The sequence below is a fragment of the Cheilinus undulatus genome, linkage group 1 (genome assembly GCF_018320785.1).
Source record: "Cheilinus undulatus linkage group 1, ASM1832078v1, whole genome shotgun sequence".
NCBI lineage: Eukaryota > Metazoa > Chordata > Actinopteri > Labriformes > Labridae > Cheilinus > Cheilinus undulatus.
In genome coordinates this window covers 45,305,649-45,333,039 of record NC_054865.1, presented here as the reverse complement: position 1 = coordinate 45,333,039, position 27,391 = coordinate 45,305,649, and the positions used below count along the sequence as shown (strand labels likewise).

The 27,391-nt window shown below is 37.9% G+C and overlaps 1 protein-coding gene across 1 annotated transcript in view; it reads right to left on the bottom strand.

Moving 5' to 3' along the window:
* Positions 1-24,310, bottom strand: part of nhsb (Nance-Horan syndrome b (congenital cataracts and dental anomalies)) — an 84,917-nt gene extending 60,607 nt beyond the window's left edge. The window contains exon 1 of the mRNA XM_041792200.1: positions 23,821-24,310. Within this exon, the coding sequence (XP_041648134.1) occupies positions 23,821-24,100 (280 nt within the window). The 5' untranslated portion in view covers positions 24,101-24,310. The remainder of the gene's footprint in view (positions 1-23,820) is intronic.
* Positions 24,311-27,391: the final 3,081 nt, after the last annotated feature.

Genomic DNA, 27,391 nt, shown 5'->3' with positions numbered 1-27,391 from the left:
GCTTAAGTTCAAGGAGTACTTAAAAATGACTTCTCATCATTATATCCCTGTGAAATATGTGCGTCTTCTATCAAGATGAACAAAAAAATGGTCCTTTTGTGCTCAGTCATCAGGAGCCTTCCACATATTCATATTTTCTTCAGTTTCTCTTTTTATCTCTGTCTGTTTTAACATGACTGCTCTTTGCCAGCAGCACCCCTGCAAAGTACAAACACGGCCGTCTGTAAGAAGCTCTGCGTGGGACTTTGTTGTGATGCTGAGAGGAAATCTCTGAACGGGTGAAGGAATGAACGAGAGATAGAGTGAGAGAGTGTCTGTCTAGCGTATGTTTCTGTTGTAACTGCTAGGCCCTTCAAAATACTCGACAAATCTCAATTAATTTCAAACATATACCAACAAAAGCTTTAAAATAGATACCTTGAAATTTTTAGCGTTCAATTCATCATGCAAGTCATCAGCATTGCCTTTGTGTTGTATGGAGTTTTAGTGTCCCTAAAATGTACCTGTACAACACATAGGTCTGTAAAAGCCCATTTATGGCCAGTTTAAGAGCTTTTTCTTTATTTATTTCTTCAGTTTTCCATGATAATTAAAGCCATTTGCACTCCTGAAAAATTCTAGAAAACTCCAAGCAGGCCACCCCTTACTCTTCCTGACATGTTGACACATGCACCTCACAGCAGGAGACTGTCTCTGTTGAACAGGAGGTGGAGTGGGATCTAAACATCATTAACCCTACTCTGAATAATTCCTGCTGTGTTCACACAAGGTCATCCGGACTTTGCACAGAAAATTTACCTGGGGTTTTTCGCAGGAAAAACTAAGGGTAAAGTCAGCTAAAAAAAATATGTTCCACCATTTGTGTTCAAACATGCAGCTCATCTCAGAAAGTCATAAGTCCTGTGTCTTCTTGATTTTGATTGGCCAGTGAGGGAATTGTGACTTTGACCTTTTTAACTTGGAGTGCTGTGAGCACGGTGACAAAAGCAGTGGATGCCAAGGGCTTTTTCCACTCAGCTTGCTAAGCACTGCACTGTGAAACCAAAAAGTTGAAGGTTGTTAAAAATATGAGACGTGTTTATTTAAAAATCAAAAATAAGATAACATTCATTTTATCTCATCTAATAGCTATTACAGCTCTACTTTTCTGAGTTGATAGAACACATTTTTAGTTTTAAGTAAACAGCACTTAATAATTAGAAGTATTTTTTTGTCATTATACTCTATTATTTGACAGTCATCCCTTAATCTGAAATGTTTTTACAGAATGTTTTTGGGCATTTTACACTTTTGCTCCATAAGTGAAGTTGCTGACTCAGTTAGGAAAGTCTTGACTGTGGGGGCCAACTTAAAGGAAGATTAAAGGAAGATGTACTGAACCCTTTAGAAGTGCACTTTCTGGATCAAATGCACCTTTCTGCTCTTCAATGTAGGACTGAACAGTTAAGCCTTGTTATCATTGAATTGAGTTGTGTTAACTTAAAAAACTATAACAGCTATTTTAGCTCTATTATTTCCAGTAAATAGAACACATCTTTAGTTTTAAGGAAACAGAACTCGATCACCTTAAGTGTTTTTTTGTCATTGTGCTCAATTCAATTGACAGTCATCCCTTAATCTGCAAAGTTTTCCAGAATACCTTTTAGCATTCAACACTTTTGCAAAGTTACCCATTCAGTTCAAGAAGTTCTGATTGTGGGGAGCAACCACAAAACACAATGGATGATAAACTGACCATGATGGAGGATTACCTGGTTCAGTGTGCACCTTTCAGCTATAGTTACTTAAGCTGACCTACTTGGTGGCATAAGTGTTCAAAATGAAAGTATGTGATAGAGATAAGGGAAAATTACAGTGGATGAAGAAAATGTAACTTGTGAAATACTTAAGCTTATTTTAAGTTTTATTTAAACAGAATTTTCACAGAATCTTCTACAGTGTAGTTTAACTAGAAACAGTTAAGTTAACCCACATAACTGTACGAGTAATATCGAATAGACAAAACTTAAAATGGCAAACTACCTGTTACTAAACACATTTTTACTCAGTTACCTCTAATGTTTTGAGTTTTATTAACTCATCGAGGGTTACTCAAAAAATGTACAGTGCTTAACAAATTTATTAGACCACCTGTCATATTTGTCTCAATAACCATCCAGCATCATGAAGTGCTTTAATGCAGACTCTTTCATTTTCAGTGAGCTCTCCACGTTTTACCATTTTGAACAGGAATGAGGAATTTCAAACTGATTTCACCCAAATTTGAGTCGGCTCACTGGGCTTCTCTGAGAAGTCAGAAATTAATCAAGCATAACATTCAACCCCTAAAACTCATTTTTCTGTTCAGGAGTGCAAGTAAATAACTATAATTTGACATATTAAGAAATAATAATGTGCTTTACTGTTTTCGTTTTTTTTGTAAATCAGTAAATTTGAAAATTCATGGAAACAATAATAATTGTATTTTAAATATTTTTAAATACCATTTCAGTTAAAGAGCTTCTACATATTGGTGTATTAACCATTGCAGAAACATAAAAAATGATTTTGGTAATTACCAATGCTGTTAATTTAGGGCAGCTGTGGCATAAACCTTACTTTGGTTAGGGTTAGGGTGGTCTAATAAATTTGTTAAGCACTGTATTTCCACAACTTAAAACACTTTGATGTTATCAGTTTAAACAAAATTTTGGGTATTTTCTAGGCCTGTTAATATTAAAGCGTTGATGCTCGTGATTAATCCAGAAAGCTTAACGCGTTAAAAAAAAATAGCACAATTTAATCATCTGACTAAGTTTGACCACAACTACCTCCCGTAGTCCTCCTTCACGGATGTTTACATCCCTGGGATGAAAAAGGTTAAAGGCAGGTCAAACACAGGCAGCACTGATGTGTAAGGTGACAGACACAGGTCTTTTTCACGGCAAGTTTCGATTTAAAAAGCTGCCTTATGAAAGTCTGGATGAAACAAAAGTTGTGTGTACATACTGCGGCGATGAATTGTCTTTACACCGAAGCACAATGAGTCTGAAGTACCACCTTCGGGCAAAACGCATCTTTGCTCATGTTTGCAACAATGCTAACAACAACACTGGATCAAGCCATGATAGCTAATGTTGCCAATGTTAGCAAAGACGCTTACAACAACACAGGATCAAGCCATAACGTCAAGCTACACCGGCGCAGTCCAGCAGACCCAGATTTGTCCCCAAAACGACAACATCTAAGCTAACTAATGCGACCGCTAATGGGTCGCCAGAAACTGCAGACCATAGACATCGCTGACAACAAGGGGCTTCAAGACATCATCCGGGTCGCCTCGGATGACCCGTACCACAGAACACCTAGGGTGAACTACTGTCACAAGAATCCATGGACTGTATGACAGCTAAAAAGGCAACTAAAGTGGAGCAGCTGGCCCAAGCTACATTTATTACACTGACGAGAGACCACTGGACATCAGTCAGCAACTTCAGCTACCTCAGGGTAACAGCACACCTGATCATTCATATTACAGCAGAAGTTATTTTGTGCCGGATGTGTTCGTCTTCTGGGCTCATTTGCAGTCTGTAAATATTATTGCTCAGTGAATTAAGATACTCTGATTTACCAACCACGAATAAGTTTAAAAACTCTAGTTTGTTTAATATTTCTTCATTTAAGCATCATACTTGTACTAATTTATTTCAAACCAAAATGCAAGTAAATGGTAGTATTTTGAATGTTTATAGAAAATAATAATAATAATGCATTTTTTTAGTAAAAAGCATTTTCTGGACTACATAGGCTTTGTATTAAAACGAGCGCTGTCAGTGCAAGAACAGCAGCTTTGGACATCGGCACTAATCATCATTTGTCCACCGTCAGATGCTTGATAGCCCTTTGCAATTTTGCAACAGTAAACTGAACACTTTGGTTTAAAAATATTAGAATCATTTAAATCCCCCAATGTAGTTAATTTTCCCCATTATCAAATTGGATTCTTTCAGGGGCGATTTGTAGGTAGGTGCTTGTCAGTAGAGATGCATAGTATTATCTGCATGACAGTGTTATTGGCAGATACTGGCTTATAAAGTTCATTATCAGCAGATACGAGATTTCTGCAGATATTTAGAATCAAAATCAGCTGTAATTGTTTACCATATATGTTCGAATCTTTTGTGGAATTTTTGGCAGAACAAGCAGACAAATATTTTTCTTTGTTCATCCTTGTTCCTTTAACTTTAAAGCGTCTTTTAAGGACTAAAGCTTTAGGTATGAGCTACATTGCAGTATCAGCTGAAACTAATTTGTTAGTATTGGCATGTCAGATATTGTGCATCCCTTCAAGTAAACAAAAACAATGGACATAACTTGTAGCAGCTGTCACAGGATACCCAGAATTATATGATTTCCCTTGTGGTATTTTGGACAAAAATTTGCTTTGAGGCAAATAATCAAGCAACGTTAACAGTCCCAAGTCATTACAGCTATAGTAGATCATCCCTTCTCTATCCTGTATCTCTATCAACTCAACTCCAGTATTATCTCATACTATTACTGTATGTTTAAAAGAATTCAAATGTCTGAAGCCCCTTTTACACATGCACTCCTAACAATTTGCAGACAATTTCAGGACACTGACACTGGCATTTCAAGAAGTACCCCTCAAGAAATAAGAGAGACACCTTGGCACTCCCTAACTTTTATAAAATTTTATGAGGTGGCTGGAAGGGAAAAAAAGGGATAACATGAGGGTGAAAAAATTGCATGCAGCTCCCTGGACAGTTTTGGGAAATCTCCCAGCATGAAGTGCATGTTTGAGAGAAGCTTTATGTTGTCTAAACAACATCCAAGGATTTTCTTTATACAATGCTAAGATCTGAGTTGAATAAACAATAATATCTTTGCAGCTGAGGTAGTTTTATTTTCTCTTGACATTGCTGAATCCAATATGCTGCAATAAAACAAGCTTCTTCTCATATGACACTGGGAAAAGAAGTTAGTAGCTAATAAAGGATGGGATTACAAGTTTAAATACTGATTTATTAAGTTTCTAACAATAAGTGAGTCTGTTTAATGTAAGATTTTGTAAAGAATAAAGAACATCTGTGTCCATCTGACAGCTTCTACTCTCTTGGGTACACTGACTTCACAGTAAATTGAAGTCTATTGTTACATAATATTACACAAAGAACACAGTTACTCATTGATGCCTGTGGAAAAACAACTCTGAACCCTGTGCTATGTCCTGGAGTCACTACATTACAGAGATGTCCGCTCAGTCCACAGACACTGACGGACACACACTCAGACTCACACTGACCCAGAGAGATGCTGAGTACGAGCATTTTTGGTCCCCAGCCATCTGTCAGAGGTTTTGGGGGAATGGTGATGATGATGGGGTCTCCAGACAGACATGACAGCCGTTCAGGACAGTTCAGTTAAACATGTCACGAGAGGCTGACACACAAATGTGCACACGCACATCAGCAGGCGTTTGCATGGACAGACATATTGGACCCTCACACACAGAAAGGCATGAGCAGGAATGTCAAATTTTACTACTGAACACAACTGTACTACAACCAGGCTGTCAGCGTTTGTGTTAGCTTAGCTTAGCATAAGGTGGTTGAATCTGTGGCGGATCAATCAAACCTGACTAAATAAAATAATACCAAGCATTCTGATGGCAGTAAATGTTCATTCCCTTTACATTCTGGAAAAACTGAGCTGTTTCTAAACAAATCAAACATCCCTTTAGTTTTAGTGTTTGTGTATGCTAGTCTCGATTTTAACAAAAATCCCTAAAGCTGTTTTGGCATTTTCCTTTTCACATTTAAAGTTCAATCATTCTGTTGGATCCAGAACTACCAAACTGACAAACGTTTATCGTCCTTTCCAAACACAATATAAAGGGTAGTATGGAAGCCCTGTGGGAGGAATATACACTATATGGACAAAAGTATTTGGCCACATCTGTTAACCATTGAATTCAGGTGTTTCCATCAGACCCATTGCTACAGGTGTATAAAATTTAAACACCCAACCATTCAGTCTCCTTTTGCAAACATTTGTGATAAAAATGTGTCATTCTGAAGAGCTCAGGGAGCTGGTAATGTAATAGATGTCACCTTTGGCATTTCATTCAATGCTATGCTTCCAACTTTGTGGCAACAGTTTGGGGAAGGCCCTTGTCTGTGTCAACATGACTGTACCCGAGTGCACAAAGCAAGAAGACATGGTTTGATGAGTTCCAGTATGGAAAAAACTTGACTGGCCCACACTGAACCCTGACCCTGAGATTGAGAGTCAGGCCTTCTAACATCTGTGCCAGACCTTATAAATGCTTAACACAATGAATGGGTATCTTGTGGAAGGCCTTCCAAGTAGGGTGGAGGCTGTTATAGCTGCAAAAGAAAGGGGGGGGCAACTCCATATTAAAGTCAAGCATTTGAATACAGACTGTGGGGAAATGGGATTTCCACTGGTTTATCAGAGACTACCTCCAGAATTTGAGAGTGGAGAGGATGGAAGGGCTTACCAGCAGCTCTGACCTCAACCCCACTGGGTGTGCTGTTCATGCCAGAATGACCAACACAACCACACTGGCAGACTGACAACAAATACTGGTTGAAGAATGGGATACCATCCTAGCGGTGTGTGACCAGGCTGGTGACCAGCATGAGGAGGAGGTGCCAGGCTGTTGTGGCTGTTGCATGTTTCTTCCACAGGCCACTGACACTCCTGTTTGTTAAATGAATTATTAGTTAAATTACTGATGTGTCTTTTTCTTGACTTCAATCATCCAGTCAACACCAAACAAGAGTCAATGGCAGAATAAGCTTTTTGGCATTGACAGAAGAGATTTGGTAAATTTTTCATGGGTGTAACCCACATCCTCAGCTCTGCTGCTCATCCTGCAAATGCATGTTCCTTACAAATGTGGCTCCATTTAAAAGGGTAATAAACGTTTCCTGGCTAATGTCCCATTTAAAGTAGTAAAAGACCACTTTACATCTTGGTCTGATGATAACTTTAAACCAAAAGTTGATACTCAAATTGAATTTTGCAGAGTCCTCTCAAAACTCAAGGAAGATAGAGCTAGCTGGAAAATTTTGCCATTATCTATGATCGGTTGTATAAATTCTATTAAAATTATCTCTGTTTCTAGGTTTCTTTATTTACGTCAAAACCTCTCAATTTTTCTCACATCTGCATTTTTTTTTAAGAAATCAGACTCTATAATCCTCCCCTACAAAGGAGGGGCTAAGTCTACTGGTGTTCAAGTATTACTATTGGGCTACTATTTGGGTTAGTATGGAGGCCAATTTAGTTGCTGATTCTTCTCTACCAGCTTTGCTATTTTCAAAATCAGAGAAACCAGAATTTTCCAAGAATTTAAGTTTTACTGTTAAACACTGTCAGAATCTACCAGATACCTCTGTACAAACACCAGTTGGTTTAATCATTCCTTTACACCTTCACAGTCAGACAAAGGTTATCATGCCTGGAGAGAGAGGGGTCTAGTCTCCGTCAAGGACTTGTATGTAAACGCTCAGTTTGCATCCTTCAGTCAATTACATGATAAATTTAATTTTTCACAGTTACATTTTTTCCACTACCTGCAAGTAAGACATTATGTTTGATCTAAAATTCATAATTTTGAAACCTTTCCATCAGAACATTGATTGCGCTTCAGCTCACACTGATGGAGTTAGGAAGGCATGGAAAGAAGAACTAGGCACTGAATCACGTGATGATATATGGGAGGGAAGTCTGTCTGTGATACATTCATGCTCTGTAAACAGTAGGCATCAGCTGATCCAGTTTAAGGTTATTCATCGTCTGCATTAGTCCAAAGTCAGACTGCATACATTTTATCAGTTAATTCACCACGGTGTGACGGGTGTAAAGAGTCTGAGGGTACGCTGTCCCATACATTTTTGCCCATCATTAACAGCATTCTGGTCTAAAATATTTGACTGGTATTCAAAGGCTTATAACAGACCTCTCAAACCAGAATGTGGACTTGCTATCTTTTGCCACACTCACTCAACTAAAGGACTTACAACACCCCTGAAACAGGCACTAATTTTGGGAATGATTGTGGCCAAGAGACTGATTCTTGGTGATTGGAAATCCCCCTCTCCACCTTCTTTTCAGAAATGGGTTTCTAGTATGTTGTCAGTCATACAGACAGAAAGACTCAGATTTTTAAGGTCTGACTCGATAAAAACTTTCTCTGCTATCTGTGATCCATTTCTTGGCCACTTGGAAAAGGCCAGTGTCGGATGAATATTGTCTGCATGCAAACATATTTTATCACTACATTTATATTTTCATTTGTACATGTACCTATTACTCTCTGCATCAAAATTTGATGCACGGCATTTGGAGTCACATTGTTTGATTTGTAGCTTTGCACATTGTTTTCCAATGTTAATATTTTTTAAAGCAAACTCAAGACCTACCTCTTTAGTCTGGCTTTTACCTGAATTTAATAAACTCATCCTAATCTGTTTTAGTAATTTAGGTTCTATCTTATTGTGTTTTAACTTCAGAATGATTTTTTAGTTGTTTATCCTCTTGTTTTTATTTCCCCAAGTTCTTTGTAAGTGTTTTATTTCCCTGTTTGAGCATATTGCTGCTACCTTTTAACATATTTTATTCTCATTACAGCACCCTTTTATTATTTGTTTATTTCTTAGCTCATTTCAATTTATTTTTTATTCTGTTTAGTGATATTTTTAATTTTACACTTTAACCTAACCTCCAGCGTTTACTCATTTTAAACCTTCAAGATGGTGTTTCCTCAGTGTGTACTGGGTACATAAACCTTCCCTTTCTACTAGTGTCTGTTACTTATGATGCATTTTGCCAGTACTGTGTATGGATTGCGGGGTGGCTGGGTCAGGGGGCTGGGTGGAGTGGGTTTGGGTCATACTTCCTGTTATCTTCTTTTAATTCAACTGTCTGTTTGTAAAGCACTTTGTGCTACATTTTATTGTATGGAAAGTGCTATATCAATAAAGTTTGATTTGAATTGATTTGATTTTTGGTAACTGATTTGTCTGAGCCCCATTGTTTGTCTTAGTTTTTTTCTCACTTTTATTGTTGTTTCTTGTAAAGTTGAAAAATTACAAATAAAATATAAAAAAGGGCAATAAATAGGCTTTACAAGATGTATTGTTACAACAAAGAAATAATTTATGTATGTCCTCTGTGGGCTTCCATAGGAAAGAGTTTACAGATCAATGAAAAACAAATTTGCTAAAATAGAAACATATTGCATGCTGTCTTTATCTTTTGGAAATTTTAATACAAAGTAGGGCTGGGCAATTAATCACAAATGAGATTAAAATCGCAATATGGCCTGCTGCAATTTACAAATCACAAAAGCTGCAATATTTCCTTAACTGTAATTGTGTCAAAATACCAGTTTAATACTTTTTTGCAGCAGAGATTTTATTCACATAATGCAAACATTCACGTTTTTTTAGAATGAAATTTCCTGCTATACTAATGTATATGTTTTTCTTATTTAAAATGAGATTGACATATAAATAATTACCCCTTCAATATAGCAGTTGATATCAAATTTGCAAGATAAGCCAAATTAACCACAATTAGATATCAGTTTTAAGTCATTTTTCCTTAGTATATAATATCTAATTATTGTGTACATTATAGGGTACACAATAATTTAGAATGGTTTATTGCTTGTATTTATTAAAAAAATATACAAAATATGGAAATTAACTACAGTAATTGCATATTAAATCGCAATTGCAATACTGGAGGAAAAAAATCAAAATTAGATAATTTTGTAAATTGTTTAGCCCTAATACAAAGTCAACCAAATGTTTCTAATGGGTACGAGCAAAGTAAATTTTGGCTTTTATTAGTCGGCTCTGTTCACCATTAAGCATTAAGTGATTTAAATACAGTCATGTAATAATAATTTGACAGCTTAAACTAAAAAACTAAAAGTCAGTTTCTTTACCATGAACCCTGTGGCTTTGAGAATGATTTGCTTTTGTGTGTTCTTCAAAGAGCCAGCTCTCTGCTTAAGGATATGAACCAAACATTGGTTTATACTTTTGGTTGTATTCCTCTTCTGTGGTAGAAGAACAGCATGAACAAAGCCAGAGGCCAGAGGCGAGCCAGCCAGCCGGCCGAGTGCTGTGATGTACACACCAACAAGTTCTGCATGCATGTTTTATCACAACTGCAACAGAGACAGGGGCACTTAAAGCAGAATATCAAATGAAAACATGAGAGACAGAAAGAAGAGGCTCAACAGGGTTCATCGGGTTGTGTGTGAGACGCCCTTGAGTGCATGTGTGTAATATTTAAGTAAAATACACATTAAAGTGTGTTTATGTAGTGGTGTTTAAAGGCTGATGGGAGCTTTGTCAGCTGTGTGTGTGTGTTAGTGTAAATAAGGCAGTGGAATCACCTCAGTCAAAATTAGCATCGAGGTAATTGGGCCATGAGAACAGAAAACATTCAGTGAGGATTTTTGCCCTCCATGACATAAGAGACTCTAAGGAGCTGAGTGAAATAAACTGTGTAAATGGAGCTGAGCACACAATAATGACTGTGTGAGCACATCATAGCACCCCTCCCTACATGTCATACATGTTGCTGTAATAGATATAAATATATTATTACTCTCTAAATTCCTTTCTACACCACACACAACCATCAACACATCAAAAATCATCACAAAGAAAAGGCTTCATTCTTTTCCATCATGAGCATAATTGCATAAAAACGTTTTAAAAAGTATAATTTCAATCTTAATCTTCTATCTGGATTCTCTTTGTGTTTCTAAATGAGGACATTCTCTCTCCCCCAGGGATGAGCCTCTCCGTCTTAAATACTTCCGTGCATGTATTAAACATTAAAATAGGTGGCCTGTTCATTTAGGTTAAAGCTGCTCACCCTGAGCACACTCAGATCAGTGTCTTTGCTGGCACTGATTGGCTGACCGCCCGTGTGAATGAATGCTCCCTTTTAACCATGTTTCTTATCACATGAATCTGCAGTTAAGATGCACAGACAAACCCTGCTCCTAAGCGGCTCAGATCCTCTATTATTTAATAAAAATAAGGAAATGATATCGATATGATATAGATGAGAGACGCGCATCTAAAAATGATCTCCAAAGGATGAATTGTTTTGGCCATTTTATTTAAGGCTCACTGATGGTTGGGCTCTATAGTGTCTGTCACTTCTTTCTGGTGATGGCCATGTCTATGGCATAGTAAGGAGTCACTAGCCCCTTTTACATTGCCACTTCAAGGTTGACTATTATGGCAATTATGAAGCACATAATGTGGGCTGAAGTCATTCTTCTGCTGGGCCAGTATCAGAGGTAGTAATAGAGGCGCAATGTGCCATCTGATGAGTATTATTTGTGTGATTTACAACTGGGAAAGGAAGCGTTGCTCAATGATTTGTATCCAAATGCAGAGAAACTTTCTCAGCATCTTTTTCAAAGAAATTATAATAAAAAGCACTTTGGTTGATAGTTTGAAATGTTTACCTGACACTGATTCAGTGGCAGTGATGGAGAAAAAACAAGATCTATTGTATTTCTATTAAATTTGTCTGCTTGACACCAGCTGTCTGCAACTGCTCAGGTCAGACTGTTGCGACAGTCGCCGGCAATGTTCTAAAACTGTCTCACTGCGTCGCATCCTGAATCTTCTGAAATAGGCATGAAGGAAAATACAGTTGACTTTTGTCAAACATTATTGATAAGATAAATGCAAAACTTGTTTTGAGTCATTTCTTTCTTCCTCCTTTTTTGAGAAGAAAAAATATCAGTTAAAACCGTAAAAAGAGTTTTTGTGATCAAATTTTTTTGGCTGTATAATCCAGCCCTAGGAAGTGTTTACACCCTATGGATGACACAAAGGCCTCATTCTCAGGTCACAAAGTAGCTTCACCAATGACAATATACTTTTGAAAACGATAGCTTATTCCTGCCAATAGTTTTTTTACCCCCTGCAAGTTTTTAAAACTATTGATAGTACAGTATTTTTCAATATTACACTTTAAAATGATACAATCTCTAGCATTTTTTATCCATAGTATTGCAATGTGCCAAACCATTTTTAAAAAAATGAAGATTTTAAGTCATATTTTCAAACCAAAGAAAGAGAGAGAGAGCAGCAGCGGTGCTTTCAAATTCAAAATGAGAAAATCCATGAGGGGTCTGGCTGCAGACTGTACATCTCTGATGGCCACTCTCACAGTCTATTCACATCACATTCATAAACAAAGCCTGGCAGTTACATCTATGAAATAACCTCATAACAAGCATTACAGACTAAGAGACATTTTATAAATAAAATATATAAAAATATCAGAGGTCTAAGGCATGATTAAATCATCTATAGACCAGATTTAAAAGTAGTTACACGAATGGTGACTTGCTTGTGAGCTGTGGCTAAAGCTAACATAGCTACATAATTAACATCACTACATAAGCCAATGTAGCTATGCACGCTTCAAACATAGCTAAAGCAAAAGTAGGTATGTAGATAATGTAGCTTCATATCTTACAAAGCTGCTTTGTGAGCTTAGCGTTAGCTATGTAGCTATGTTGTTCTAAGCTAGCTTAGCCACATGAGCTTTAGTAAACATGGCTAAAGCTTACCTAACTCTGCAGATATGCAGCTGCTTTGTGAGCTAAGCTTTAGCTCGGTTGGCTGCATTGCTTTGTTATCCGCGTGGCCAACTGAACTACGTAAGGTACGCTGGCTGCACTGGAGTGTTATCATGAAGGACAAGCTTTTTTCTTTAAAGCCAACTGTTTACTCGGCTATAATAAATGTTTTGTAATCAGGTTTTGCAGTTACTTTTAACTTTCGGTATCCTAACCTTTACCTCAACCCTTATCCTAACCCTAAAGTTTCAGCGTGAATTTCCATTCAGAGATACATGACATCTGAGATGAACAGTTGTGAGAGTGAAAGTGCTGCAGTTAGATTTTATAGGAAAATCCTGACCTTGAGTCAACTGACTTCTCTTAATGATGCTAAATGTAGATCAACTGGGAGTAAAGGACATGGCTGTGGAAGTGACCTTTTCTAGTAGTTTTTAGAAGTTTGCTTGCAATTTTTGGAAGGTAATGAAACAAAATTTAGCGCCTCTAATTTCAGTGTTTGCTGTTACAGTGTCTAACAAGCTTTTAATATTACTGCCGTCTATTTGTACCATATCAGAGTCTATAATTATGGTATTATGACAGCCCAAACCTGGTGAATATTCAAGCATGGATTAGTAAATATGTTAAAAATGTAAATATTGTTTGACAGCAGCATGTTAGCATGCTGTAATAAGCAATGAGCTAAAAGCTGCCTGCAGCCTAAAAAGATGCTATCATGCATTTACACAATTAGCTTCATTCTGTGAGGGTTGCTCTTAAAATTCTTGTATTTGCTACATAGAAATATTACCATGATTGAAAGACGTTTTTATTTTATACTGGTTTTGGAGTATCATTTATTCCTCGTCATTCAAATCACACCTTCTTCACTATCTCTGCCCCTCTTTATCTCCCTCTGTCTCTCCCCTTTCACTCTGTTGTCAAACTTTCTTCCTCCTCTCCTCTCCTTCCCTCTCAGGCTTGTAAGTGTCTGGGTGGAAATCAAAGTGCATTAAACATTAAATATGCTGTCGAGAGGCAGAAGTCTCTCCATGCTGATGATGATGGGGAAAGTAGGGCAGTGAGGAAAGAGGTATGGATGGGGGGGGGGGGTGGACACAGAAATGCAAAGATGGAGGCAGACAGATGGAGGTAAAGAAACTGAAGAGGGAGATTTTGAAACATCTGAACTGATGCTCCCTGTCTGAGACGTCTGTGTGGTAAGGTGTGAGACAGACAAGATGAGCATGGACAGAGTGTGTGCTAACCTGCCTCATGTGGTTGAAATCAGACTCCTGAACCACGCAGAACCACGCACTGAACAGATTAGCCTGTTGGCCAATACTCCGAAGGTAAATATGTCTCCTTTTCTCTTTTTACTGCAGAAGTTTTTGTTTGTTTCCAAGTGAGAGACTGAAAAAAATCACACTTACTTCCACACCACTCAGGCTCACACTCTGTTATGTTCCCACTCAGTGTCTCTCATCTCATTTTGTCCACGACAAACTGTTTCAACAATGTGTGCTGCAGAATTGGAGCTAGTTGTACTACAAAAATAGTGAGTAAAAATGTATGACCAGCAAAGAGAGAAAGAGAGAAAGAGAGGGAGAAATGGATTGACTCAGCTGAAAGGTTAAAGCAGGCCTCTCTCTCTCCCTCTCTCTCTCCTGTTACTATGCAGACTAGCGAGATAGAGCCGTCCCCCGCTGCCACAGGCCATACTCTCTCAAATTCAAATTCAAAGTCAAATTTGCTTTAATGGCATACCAGGAAGAAACCAGTGAGGCCAGAGCAGTACAATATATTTGCTGCAGACCAATATTTTCACATTAATAATTCCCTCCACGTTTTGTGCGTGTTTGGCACCATTAGGGTTGGTATATGCTTTGTGGCTACTGATTCAACTCCTCTAACCAAACCTGCCATTCCAGTTAGTAATTTTAGCCTAATACATAATACATTAAACACACAGAGTGTAATTTCCACTAAGAGGGGACCACTGTCTAATCCACCATTTTTGTTTAAACTAAAACAGTGGTTAACTCTTTAGAACAGTGGTTCTCAACTGGTGGGCTGGGACCCAAAAGTGGGTCACCAATGTGTGCCAGGAAAAAAATGGGGCCAAAAAGTATGTACAGTTGCCCAATATGAACATACTGTAAATTTCTACATGTATTTTTTAGGTTTTCCTATAGTGACCAGTACATTCCAGTAGTTGTCTTAAGGTTTTTTGCATACTTATCTTTTTTTCTTTGGATAACATGGCTGGTTTTCCCAAGATAATGAGGTAATTCCAGGAGAAATGACCAAATATCCAAGCAATCTCCAGAAAATGAAGTAAAATAAGGCAAATGCATACATGCTCATCTGTAATGATGTGCTTTTAAAGGGCCTGTGAAGTGAAATTCAAAATTTGTGTCTTAACACACTAAATATGTTGGAATAAGGTTTCTGTAAACATGTGAAAACACTGAGATCTATGTGTGACTGAATTTTGGATTTAGGTTATTTGGTTTAATCTGGGCAGTGAGCTGATGTCACTGCCTTCATCGAAAGGGCTGTGGCTGTGGCTTTGTCTCTCTCAAAGCAGACCATGAATGTGAATGTCTCTGAATGTCCACCGTGCCTGCAAACAATAACAGTCATCTGTTGAAGGAAAAACCCTTATACACAACTGATGGCAGAGAGTAACTGTGGTCCATCACGTGTTAGCAGGTCAAAATATGAATGAAATACACCAACAGAACAGCAGCTTCAGTAGTAGTTAACACCTGCTTATGTAGCAGTTTTTCATATTAAACCCAGCACTTGCATGGCAGTAAAATACATGTCTGTCATGTTGGTCGCAACGTCAAGTCACTTTCTGTAACAACCAAAAAATTTCTCGAGCTTAGAAACCTTGTTCAAATATTTGAAGTTGTGCAAGTTCTCAACTAAGGTATAAATAACAGGCTTTGTCATGTTAACCAATGCAGACATTTAAGAGCAAAAATTATACATACTGTACTTTTAAAACTATTTATATAATCAAAAATCACAAGGCCAAAATATTAAACCAGAAAAGTGTGATGAGTACTCAGTTACTCCAACTTAAAAACACTCACATCATTGTCTTTCTCTTTGAGAGCCTTTTAGTCACATCAGATATGAGCAAAATGAAGCCTCAATGTGATATGTTGACTGTGTCACATATTTTTAGAGTTTCATTAATAAGTGAAACCTCATACAATATGAATCTACTTAAAAAAGCTCTTACTTGTCCCATCGCTTTCACAACATGTCATAAAACCTCTACTCCAAGCTACAGCTGCCGAGCTACGGCAAGAAACTGCCAAGATATATGAGCCATGTTGGTGCTAATATGCTGATTCTTAACAGTTGTAATGTTTAGTTTCTCAGTGAGCATGCTAGGATTTGGTATTAGATTCTGCCAAATGTAATTTTTGGTCATTGGCAAGTGAAAGTATGGCCAGATGATGGCGCTGTTTATAAAAGATCAGCAGATTAAAGTTTGCATATTTAATCTTTCGTGGGAAATTCATTTCTATATCTGTTGTTAGGAAACCATAACCTTGCAAATCAGATGAATACGCCTGTTTCCGTGTTTCTAACTGGCGAATCCATCTTGCAAAGCTCCCGTCTGAACTGTTTGGGCCCAGTTAGAAAGTGACAGGACCAAACAGCATCGCGGAGCAGTACTCTGGTGGAGTCATGATGTATGTAAGCAAGCAGCAACAAGAGGCCGGTGCAACTGTGGCAGAAGACATTAGCATGGAAGCTGCTAAGGCGCCTGTTTTATCAGAACTTGACGACATTTTTTTGTTAAAAGAAGAACAAAGAACAGCATTGAGTTGTTTTCTTTTCAAAACCAAAAAAAGTCGTGTACTATCATGTCTATAGTCGCCATGGTTTGTGGCGTTATGCAGTTCTCTATGGAGCTTACTCCCTCGGTAAGGGCGCAGGCACGCAGCTTGGTAGCGGCTACGCCACATTTTGTTGCTCTGATTGGCCTGTAAAGATGTGACAGACAAACGTTCATCCAATCACCCTCCGAGTGTTTTTTTCAAAGGCTCTGCCCTTTCCCAGTTGCTGTCTATCAGTGGTTTTCCAGATGGATGTGTGAAACACATCCATCTGGCATGCCAGGTTAAGGAAACCATGCATTATCTGTCAATTTATTTTCATAAAACTTGATGGGAGTGTCAAAGTAACATGTTTCTACTGATGTCTTACACTGAATCTTCATTAACTGTTATGCAGATGGGCCATGTTAGCAAAATCATCACAACTAAGCTTTAAGCTCAATATCAAAGTTGCTGTTTAGTGGTATTGTATCATCTCTTGCTTCAGCCCCAGATATAAGATCCTCCTAGACAGCCAATCAGAATATGATCATAAATGTTCCTCAGGCCATTCAGCAAATCATCGAGGTACCAAAACATACAGTTTGTTTATTTCAGCTTTGTGGATAGCTAGTCCTGCTGCTAGTTTTATTTTCCCAAGTATGAGATCAAAATTTTATCTCAGGTTAGTAAAGTGTGGTTACACAGTGTAATGAAATATATAAATTACTGTAGTTATATTTAGATACTTGCAAGAGTTGAATTAATAGAGCCATATCTATGCAGGTCACTGCATCAATCCACTTCCACTCCAAATAATCCCCGAAACATCAGCTGGTTCAAAGTCGATATTGTGTCAATAACATAAACCAAAAGTGTGTCACTGTTTTTAATAAGTGGGTTATACTAAAACTGAATATAAGGCAAAGTTAGCAAAATATCATAAATCAATGTTTTCCATCAATATTTTGTACAGTTTTCCCCACTTTTATATCAAAGGGGCACTCTGCCTTTGCCAGTGCTCAGTCAGGTATTGATTTTTGGCAGCAACAATTATATTTGAACACCTTTAACCTTTTATTAACATTTGGAATCTCAAGCAATAGATGTTACACAGCCAACATTGATTCAATGACTTACAAAGTAATCCCTTTTTTCAAATTTTTACAATACTGTTGTAAAATGAAGCTAAAATCATGTAAAAGTAATAAAAAAAAACAATAAACTGCAGTGCATATAAAGTAGAACCTGGGGTGTGTTTCTATTTGTAAAAACAAAAAATTTCCTAAAATACAGGTGTTTATGTAAATAAACCTACTTAGACAAAGGCTTTTCATTTTCCCATACTCTGGATCATTTAATTACATAAACACATGCAACATCATAAAAATCTTCTATGATCTTCTTTTACATTGATGCAGTTTGGGGCCTATGGCACGAGTATCTATGTGATTTAAAAGAGACTTACTGGAAATACAGAGGCAAAAGCAGAAAAAAGTAAGACTTACTAAAGCACCTCATAATCCAACATGTAACAGTAACATCCATGTGTCCTCGGTTATTAATAATGCTATTATTGAAGCAGCTAAGGCCTTGTCCACACGAAAACAAAAACGATATATTTCTGTTTCATTTTGAAAACATTTTCCGTAAACATGGGATTGTTTCAGGAAATGTCCATGTAAGCATGGAACCACTGAAAACACTGTAGTATATATGCCAAGCCTGTAAGTGGCGCTGTAACGCTTCCACAGAAATGCACCTAAAAAGATAAGATTATAAAGCATGTGTATAAAGCACAAACACAACCCTGTATTCCGTCATTGTTGTTTCGGCTGGACCCGCACATGTGGTTTAAGTTGCCTACGCTATGTATGATGTAATTGTTTCAAGAAAGATGCGGTTGGCTGTCCATGCAGAGACGAAACAGTAGGCGTATACAGATTTGTTCACTCTGGGACCCAGTTTTAAAAAGTAGCATTTATGGCCTCCAAAAACGCTATTTCCGTGTTGATGAAACGCCCATACAACAAAACAATGTTTGTGTATTCGACTGAATTCGTCTCCGTGTGGACGGCCTGAATGCAAGGTACACGCGAGTCCAAGACAAATTTTCCCTTGGAGACAATGATGTGCCTGTTTTATATTATGGTATGGTATCATATCACATCATATCATATCATATTGCACAATGGCTTATCTTATCTTAAAACAAATCTACCTACGGAGACAAATAAAGTACCCTGAAACTGAACCACATTTTATCATGCCACCTTGTGACATTGTTTTGTGTAGCATGAAATTACATCATGTTACATCCTATTGAAATGGTAATGTATCATGTTGTGTCCTATTGTACTGTTTTATATCATATCACATCATATCCTATCATATCATCAAGCATGACATAATATAAATTTGTGTCCTGTTGTACTCTTTAATACTCTATCTTATTGCTCGTCATCCTGTTATATCTTATTGTTTCATAACATATCGTTTTGTAGTATATTGTATCGTAACATATTGTAACAAATCATATGGTAACATATCGTATCGTAACATAACGTGTCGTGACATATTGTATCGTAACATATCTTACTGCAACAAATTTTTTCATATTGTAACAAATCGTACTGTAACATATCGTATCATATTGTAACAAATTGTATCGTATTGTAACAAATCATATTGTAACATATAGTATCGTTGCACGATACTATAATTATATAATCATATTGTAACATATAGTATCATAACATATTTTATCCTAACATATTGAATCGATTCGGATTATATCCAATCGTATGATATCGTATGGTATTGTACCCTATGGTATGCTATGGTATCAAATACTTTTCACAGAACTGATGCCTAAAGCTGACTGCTGAATGAAACTCTTGGAACAAGTTTTGTAAAATTCAAACACACTACACTGTTTTCCATGAGCCTGGCAGACACAAACTGTCTATACACCATCTGAACACAGCCTGCTGCCACGTTCAGGATCAATCCTCGTCAGCATCATATTGACTTTCCTGAATCTTGATACACTCTTCAATGAAGTGAGGAAACTGTCGTCATTGACGTTCAGTATCCGCCTGTGTGTACACACACAGATATTCAGCTCCTCAGGGTTATTGCTGCCATTTGAGTCAGAGAGGAGGAGATAATAGCCCTTTTGAAAGCTGAATAAAAATAGCAAAACTTTGGTGGGCATCCAAGTATGAGTGTTGGTCTTCAGAGGACTCAGACTCTCACTGCAACCAAGTTCAAGTCGAGACAGCCAAAGATTTTCTCAGTCATTCTGCAGGATTATTTTCCCACCAAAACATGTTGAATGAAATAGAAAACAACCAAAACAGAGATGAAAGAAGAGGACAGACCCAAGAGTTTGACTACCTCAAGATTACTCCATAATGTGAAACACATGCACAGTCCCATGGTGGGTTGCATGTCTGCAGAGTTGTGTATCTTGTCACAGTGTGTGAGACGGGTCTAAGAAAGATTCTGACACCATCTGGGTCAGAGTCAATGATTCATCTGTAGAAATGTCAGAATGTGTGATTGGATAGCAGTCAAATCCTACTGCTATGATAAAAATAGAGGAAAGCCTGTGCAAGCACAGACATGTCATTTCATTATCCATCATGCTTTGCTAAGCTTTTGCCGAATCACGTTAGTGTTTCCATGTATCAGAAAGAAAAAAATCAAAATAGGGAGGAGGAGATTATGAAGCCAGTTGCATTAAGGACATCAAAATACTTTTTAAAAGGGAGTTGGTTCTATTTTTTACCACTAGTGTTCACTAGCTTCCAAGTTTATTCTTCATCACTTTTAAGTTATTTGCTTGTTAACAAGCTTAAGCCAATCTGTTAGGAGTTGGGACTAAATTTACACACCAGTTAGGCCCCTTAAGGTCCAGATTAGTCAATGAAATATGGAGCAGTGTGATGTTTATGACTGGAAAGATTTCAGATTGTATTTCTCACAGGAATACCAACTTTTACCAAGGTTCTCACAATGCTTAAAGTTTAGTAAGGGCTGTCAACGCTTTATTTTTTGAAAATCGTGATTTATCTCAGACTGTCTACAGTTAATTGCAATTAATCTCTTTTGCTGCATTTAAAATTTCAGTTTTATATATTCAAACCTTTTTGTGTCATCTAGGATTTTTTGTTCTAATAGGTCTGATAAAGTTCTACTTCATTCTCAGAGTGTCAGCTTTATTCTCAGAATTTCAACTTTATTCTCAACATTTTCCATTTTTTACATTCTGTCTTTAATCCTAATACAGTATTTCAACTTAATTCTCATAATTTTTAACCTTACTCTCAACATTTTGACTTTTTCTTTACATTTTGACTTTAATTGTGAATTAGTTTTTCAGTTTTATCTCAAAAGTTCCACTTTATTCTCAACATTTTGACATTAATTTCAAAATGTTGCTGTTTTTTCCCCTTGTCATTTCAACTTTAACTCTAAAGCAGTATTTCAACTTTATACCCCAAATTTAAACTTTATTCTCAACACTTTCCTTTTTTACATTTTGTCTTTAATTCTTATACAGTATGTCAACTTAATTCTCATCTCTTTTAACCTTACTGCTAACATTTTGACTCAGTTCTTAAAACTTTGGCTCTAATCTTGACATTGAACTTTATTATCAACATTTCAACTTCCTCTTAACATTTTGAGTCTGATTCTTAAATAGTATTTCAACTCAATTCTCGAAATTCCAACATTATTTTCAACATTTAGACTTTATCCTCTACATTTCAACTTTTTTCTCATCATTTCATCCTAAAATAGTATTTCAACTTTATTCTTAACATTCTGACTTTTCTCTTGACATTTCGACTCTGATTCTTTAATAGTATTTTTAGTTAACTCTCACAATTCAAACTTTATTCTCAATATTTAGACTCTCTTCTTGACATTTTGACTTTACTCTTAACTTTTTGGCTCTTGTCTTAACATTATCAACTTTATTTTCAACTTAATTCTCAAAGTTTCAACCTTATTCTCATTATTTTGCCTTTTTCTTGACATTATTTTCTATGCCTTAAATAGTAATTCAACATAATTCTCAAAATTTTAACTTTATTCTTATCAGTTACTCTTTTCAGCTTTTTTTTCAACATTTCAACTTTGTTCTCATAATTTGCCTTTTTGTTGACATTTTGACTCTTCTCAACATTTTTTCCTCGTTCTTAACACTAAATTTTTTCTTGACATTTAGATTTGAATCGTGAAAGAATATTTCAACTTTATTCTCAACATTTTGACTTTATTCTCAACATTTCAACTTTCTCAATATTTTGACTTTTTTTCTCAACATGTGGACTTTTTTTTTCGACTTTTCAACTTTATACTCTCATGAGATTTTTTTAATATTTGGATTGTTTTTCCTCGACATGCACGCCGTTACGTTTTCTCACCTCCTGCCCTAAACCTCTTCTGTAATTTACAGCAGATTTATGGATAGATATAGAGCAATCTTCATATCTGCTGACAACAATAATTCACTTGGCAAGCTATTATCTGATGGTGCCATAATCATGCCAATATTGTGCATTCCTAGAATAAATCCACCAGAAAAATCACAGGTTGACTCCTGCATACCATCTAATTTACACAAAACCCTTGTCAACATTTCCATATGTTGTATTTCCATGTTATGTTTGGGCAAGAGCATACATTCTGTATACGTTCTGTAGCATACATTCAGAGTTTGATACTTTAGAATAAGTATTTCTAATTTCCTTTATGAGACACAGCTAAATTTATCCCACAAGCTCTTGTAATCCTGACTCCCAGGTTGTGAACTTCTGGCCCGGAGTAAACCGCTCATTCGGAAGGATTCCTAATTGATTGCATCCGCTCACCACCCTTCAGTTCCAGAGTCACGGAAGTCTCAGAAAAGCGTGTGCTAAATGGAATCAAACTTGTACAACTTGACTGGCTGCAGGGAGGCACAATCCGCTCTTGGTGATCAATATTTCAAAGATTTCTCAACACAACAGGTGTAACACACAACACAGGCTCCTGGGTTTCATGTCAGTGGCAGGTTTGAGGCTTTTAGAGTAGAGAGGAGTGAATTCAAATATCAGTCCCTGTCTGCTGGACAAAATGCAAACAACCTCTTATACAGTTTAATTTCAAGAGACCGCCAACATCAGAGCTTCATTCATCCAGCAAACAGGAGTAAACAGAGCAGCACACTTTTATGTAATAAAGACATCCTCACTGCCACATATGCTCTGATATGTGTGTTGCTCCATGTTGTTGTTGGGGGTTGGGGTGAATCTAAAGAGGGAGTTCACAGCCTACAGTTGCTTTAGGCCCTGAAATGCTCTTTGATTGTCCCAGATTATGAAAAACATAAAGCAGGGATGATTTAAATGCACTGAAATGGAGTAAAAGCACAGAAGAGGTCGTCTGAAAGGAAAACTCTCATACTAAAGGGACTGCAGAGGACATAAATAATATGAAGCTGGCGAGCAGAACGCGCTGTTACATTCAATTGCAGACTCTCTCATTGATGCCAATCGGGCTTTTTTTTTTTCCTTTTAATTTTTTTCCTCCCTCCACAGTCGCGAGCACTGCAATTTTAGCTTCACCTGAATGTCTAGGCATGACCAGTTCATATCTACCCTGCAACATGGACATCTGGATTCATTATTGATGCTGTGTTGGTGCCGCTGCATGTGGAAAGGGTGGGTTTGGCGCACGGGGAGTCGCCTGTGAAAACCCCAGCACATAGAAACGCACACACTCAAGCACGCTCGCGCACATCTCGAAAAAGCCTTTTAACAGACACTCGACCCCCTGAATTGAAATATTCATATTAGAATGGACGATTCGGCCCCCATTTGATGGCAGTGAGCGCAGCGCCTGAACATGCTTCAGGTGTGCGCTACCCGCAGTAACGAGACTGCGATGCTGAGCCAATGCAGCGGCAACACACGCCCCTCCAACACCCCCCCCCGTCGACGGACACACATCCGAGTCTGGACCGCCAAATGAATGAGCAGTCAACACATCCTGCGCTGTGAAAAAACGCGTCTCGATGCTACTGGATGCTCAAATGCGCGAATGCAAACCGTGTGACACATTTCAATGGAGAAGGGGGGGATGAGAGCGCGGTCGCGTGCGGGTTTACGTGCGTGCGTGCAGCTGGGTAAAAATAATTTAGAGGTGGGCGCCCTTCGAAGCATGAAGGCGCACATGTATGTTAGAGTATGAATGAATAAAATCCCACATTTCCCAGGTGGGAATCATGAGGGGATTATTTTTTAAAGGGGTTTATGGGTACACTTGTGGTGGTCTACTTACGCACTGCCTCCTTTTTCGGGTCTAGGGCACTGGTAGTCTGCTGGATCTGGCCTATTTTGTTCTGGAGGACCCAGACCCGCTGGTTGGTGCTGATGATGTCGTTTTCCAGCTCCTGAAATAAGGAGCAGGCGTGCCGGGCCAGGTCGGACAGCTGTCGCAAGGTCCGGGACAGAACCACGTTACTGATGGCACACAGGTCCTCGAAAAGCAGACCTTCATCGTTGGGGATCTGGTGCCTGCACAGAAGCTGCGGCTCCACAATCCTTTTGGCGAACGGCATTTTGCTCGCCACGAATAATAGGAGTTGTAAGCCAAGTGTAAATTCCCAGCGCCTGGAAGAAAAAGGGGAAAAGGGGGAACAGACAACATCCAAATATATAAATCCCACGAGAAACCCCGGTGAGGTTCAGGCCGAGCGCGCGCTATCCCCGGGCGTCAATCCAAAGTTCCCAGATTCTCCTTGAGATCCTCCATCCTGCTGCTGGCTCGTGGGGATCACTCACACTCCCGCTCACACACGCACACTCATGCACACACATGCAGGACACAGCTAAGCTCAGGTCAGTGGTGTGAGGATGCGTGTTGCGTCTGCGATCATGGGTTGTCTCCGTGCAGCGTCAAGCTAGCCCGGACGTAAAGGAAACAGCGAGGAAAGCTTTCAGAATAAGATCCTTGTGTCAGGGAGGACTTTAGACAGAGATCAGTAAGAGGTCTAAACAATTAAGAAATTAAACAATAAGGGTAGAAATGACGGGGCGTGAAGCAGAAAATCTCCCTTTGAAAATACACTGATTTTATTTGGAGCAGCTCTGCTTTTATTTTGTAACCTCATTCACATATTTCCAGTCTTGCTGTGGTTTCATTTCCGGAAGATTGATGCAGGCTGGCTCTGTGGCCTGAACAGTGAGCAGGCTGAGAGGATGAGAGAGGAGGGTGAGGGAAAACCCGGAGATGTGGATGTGTGAGAAAAGGGAACAAACGGGAAAATAAAAACACAACTAACTGAGGATGTAGTTCATCTTTATGTCTTCAAAGACATCCTGAAAGAGCAGACTTTATGTCACAACTGAGACAAGAGGGTGATGAGGTAACAGCGAGGACAATAGAACAGAGCTACAAAAACAATGTGTTCACCCTCATTTATTTTTAATTTCAAATTCATGTGCATGGAGTTCAAAACCCTGCACCAAAGCACACACTGCACTGCTGTGGTTAATCTGAAAGAAGCAGAAAAAAAACAAGTCTGAATACAATTTAAGATATATATATTTATATATACACAGTGCTTAGCAAATTTATTAGACCACCTGTCATAAAAATGAGAAAACATAAATATTTTAGAAATCTTTCAAAAACTTATTAAACTAAAAATGTTATTTATTTGGCAAATAACAAACTCAAACAACTAAATAGTCCTTTTTCACACATAATAACCAAAAAAAAAAAAGTATTTTCCACAGTCTCTTTTGTTATTGAGTTCCACATAGCTTCTAGCTGTCCCCACAGACTTGCTTTAAACGAAACTTTTGTGCGATCAAGCTTTGAATCTACTAAATCCCAAATTTGTTCAATAGGATTCAAATCTGGACTTTGACTTGGTCAGTCCATCAGTTCCAGTACTCCAGATTCCTTTTTCTTGGTCAAATAGTCTCTGCACAGCTTTGAAGTATGCTTGGGGTCATTGTCTTGTTGGTATATGAACCCACGACCAGTCAGATTCAGTCCAGTAGGGGTTCCATGATGCACTAAGATGTGGTAGATGTTCTTGTTCATGATACCGTCCATTTTTACTCATTTGCCCACGCTGTATCCACAAATGGAATCCCATACCATAATAGAATCTCCACCGTGTTTCACTGTGGGTGAAATGCATCTGGCATTAAAACGTTCTCCAGCTTTTCTGCAGACATAAACACGACGATGCTGACTGAAGAGTTCAAACTTTGACTCGTCCATCCAGAGTACCTTCTTCCAGTCATCAACAGTCCAGTGTTTGTGCTCCCTGGCAAATCTAAGGTGTTTCTGGATGTTTGCAGGCCTCAATAATGGCTTCTTAGCAGCTATTCTTCCCTTTAAGCCTTGTTCTGTCTGTCGTCTGCTTATGGTCATTCTGGAGACTTTCTCAGACTCTGATCTAGAAGCATTCATCTCTGCCTGAAGATCAGCAGTGGTCTTCCTTCTGTCTCTAGTACTTCAAATCTTGACGTGTCTGACATCTGCTTCAGTTAACTTTCATTTCCTGCCTCTTCCTTGGTGCATTTTGTAAGTACCAGTCTCAGCAATTGACTCCAAAGAATACTGAATCCAGACTGTGAGAACACTTTATGTCTTTCCCTATTTGTCTCAGAGACCATCCAGCATCATGAAGTGCTTTAATGCGGACTCTTTCATTTTCAGTGAGCTCTCCACGTTTTACCATTTTGAACAGGAATGAGGAATTTCAAACTGAATTCATCTTTTTATACCCAAATTTGAGCCGGCTCACTGGGCTTCTCTGAGAAGTCAGAAATTAATCAAACATTACATTCAACCACTAAAACTCATTTTTCTGTTCAGGAATGCAAGTAAATAACTATAATTTGACATATTAATCAAGAAATAATAATGTGCTTTACTATTTTTTTAATTTTTTGGAAATCAGTAAATTTGAAAATTCATGGATAACAATAATAATTATATTTAGCATTAAAAATATCATTTCAGTTAAAGAGCTTCTACATATTTGTGTATTAACCATTGCAGAAACATAAAAAATGAATTTGGTAATTACCAATGCTGTTAATTTAGGGCAGCTGTGGCATAAACCTTACTTTGGGTGGTGGTCTAATAAATTTGTTAAGCACTGTATGTATATCCATACATGGACAAGTTAACTTGCATTTAGCCCAAAAATCTGATTTAGTGACAGGGGTCTGGCTGCAGGCTGTAGCTCTTAGATGCCCATTCTTGCTAACGTTACTGTGAGGTGCACATCTGCCAGAATGGAAATAGACTACACGCTAAAACGTTCAAAATAAAATCAGATGAAACTTTCAGTTCAGTTAGGGTTAGTTTTAAGGTAAGGGTTAGGATACCAAAAGTTAAAATCCTGCTCTGCAAAACCTGATTACAAAATATTTGATAAAACTGAGTAAACAATCTGCTTACAGGATAAAAGCTCGTTCTCCATGATACATGCTAACAAAGCAGCTATAGCTCAGGTAGATCTGTTAGCTGCATAGGCTATATATATAAAACAGAGCTAAGTAGCTACTGTAACTAAAGCTAAGGCTTACAAAGCTCATGGACATCTATACTGTGGAAGCTTTGAATCTAACACGAGCTACGCAAGCTAGAGCACTAGCTTGCATAGCTTTGTTGGCTTCAGCGACGTTTGCTAAATCTCACACTGCTAAAGCACATGTTGCCAAAGCTAACTTAGTTATGAAGCTAGGAATAAGATACAAAAAGTCAAGTTTAAAAACCTGACCTACAAAACCTGATTACAACATGTTCAATAAACCAGAGTAAACAATCTGCTTACAGGATATTTGGTTGCCCTAAATGATGATAGAGATATTATAGCATTTAG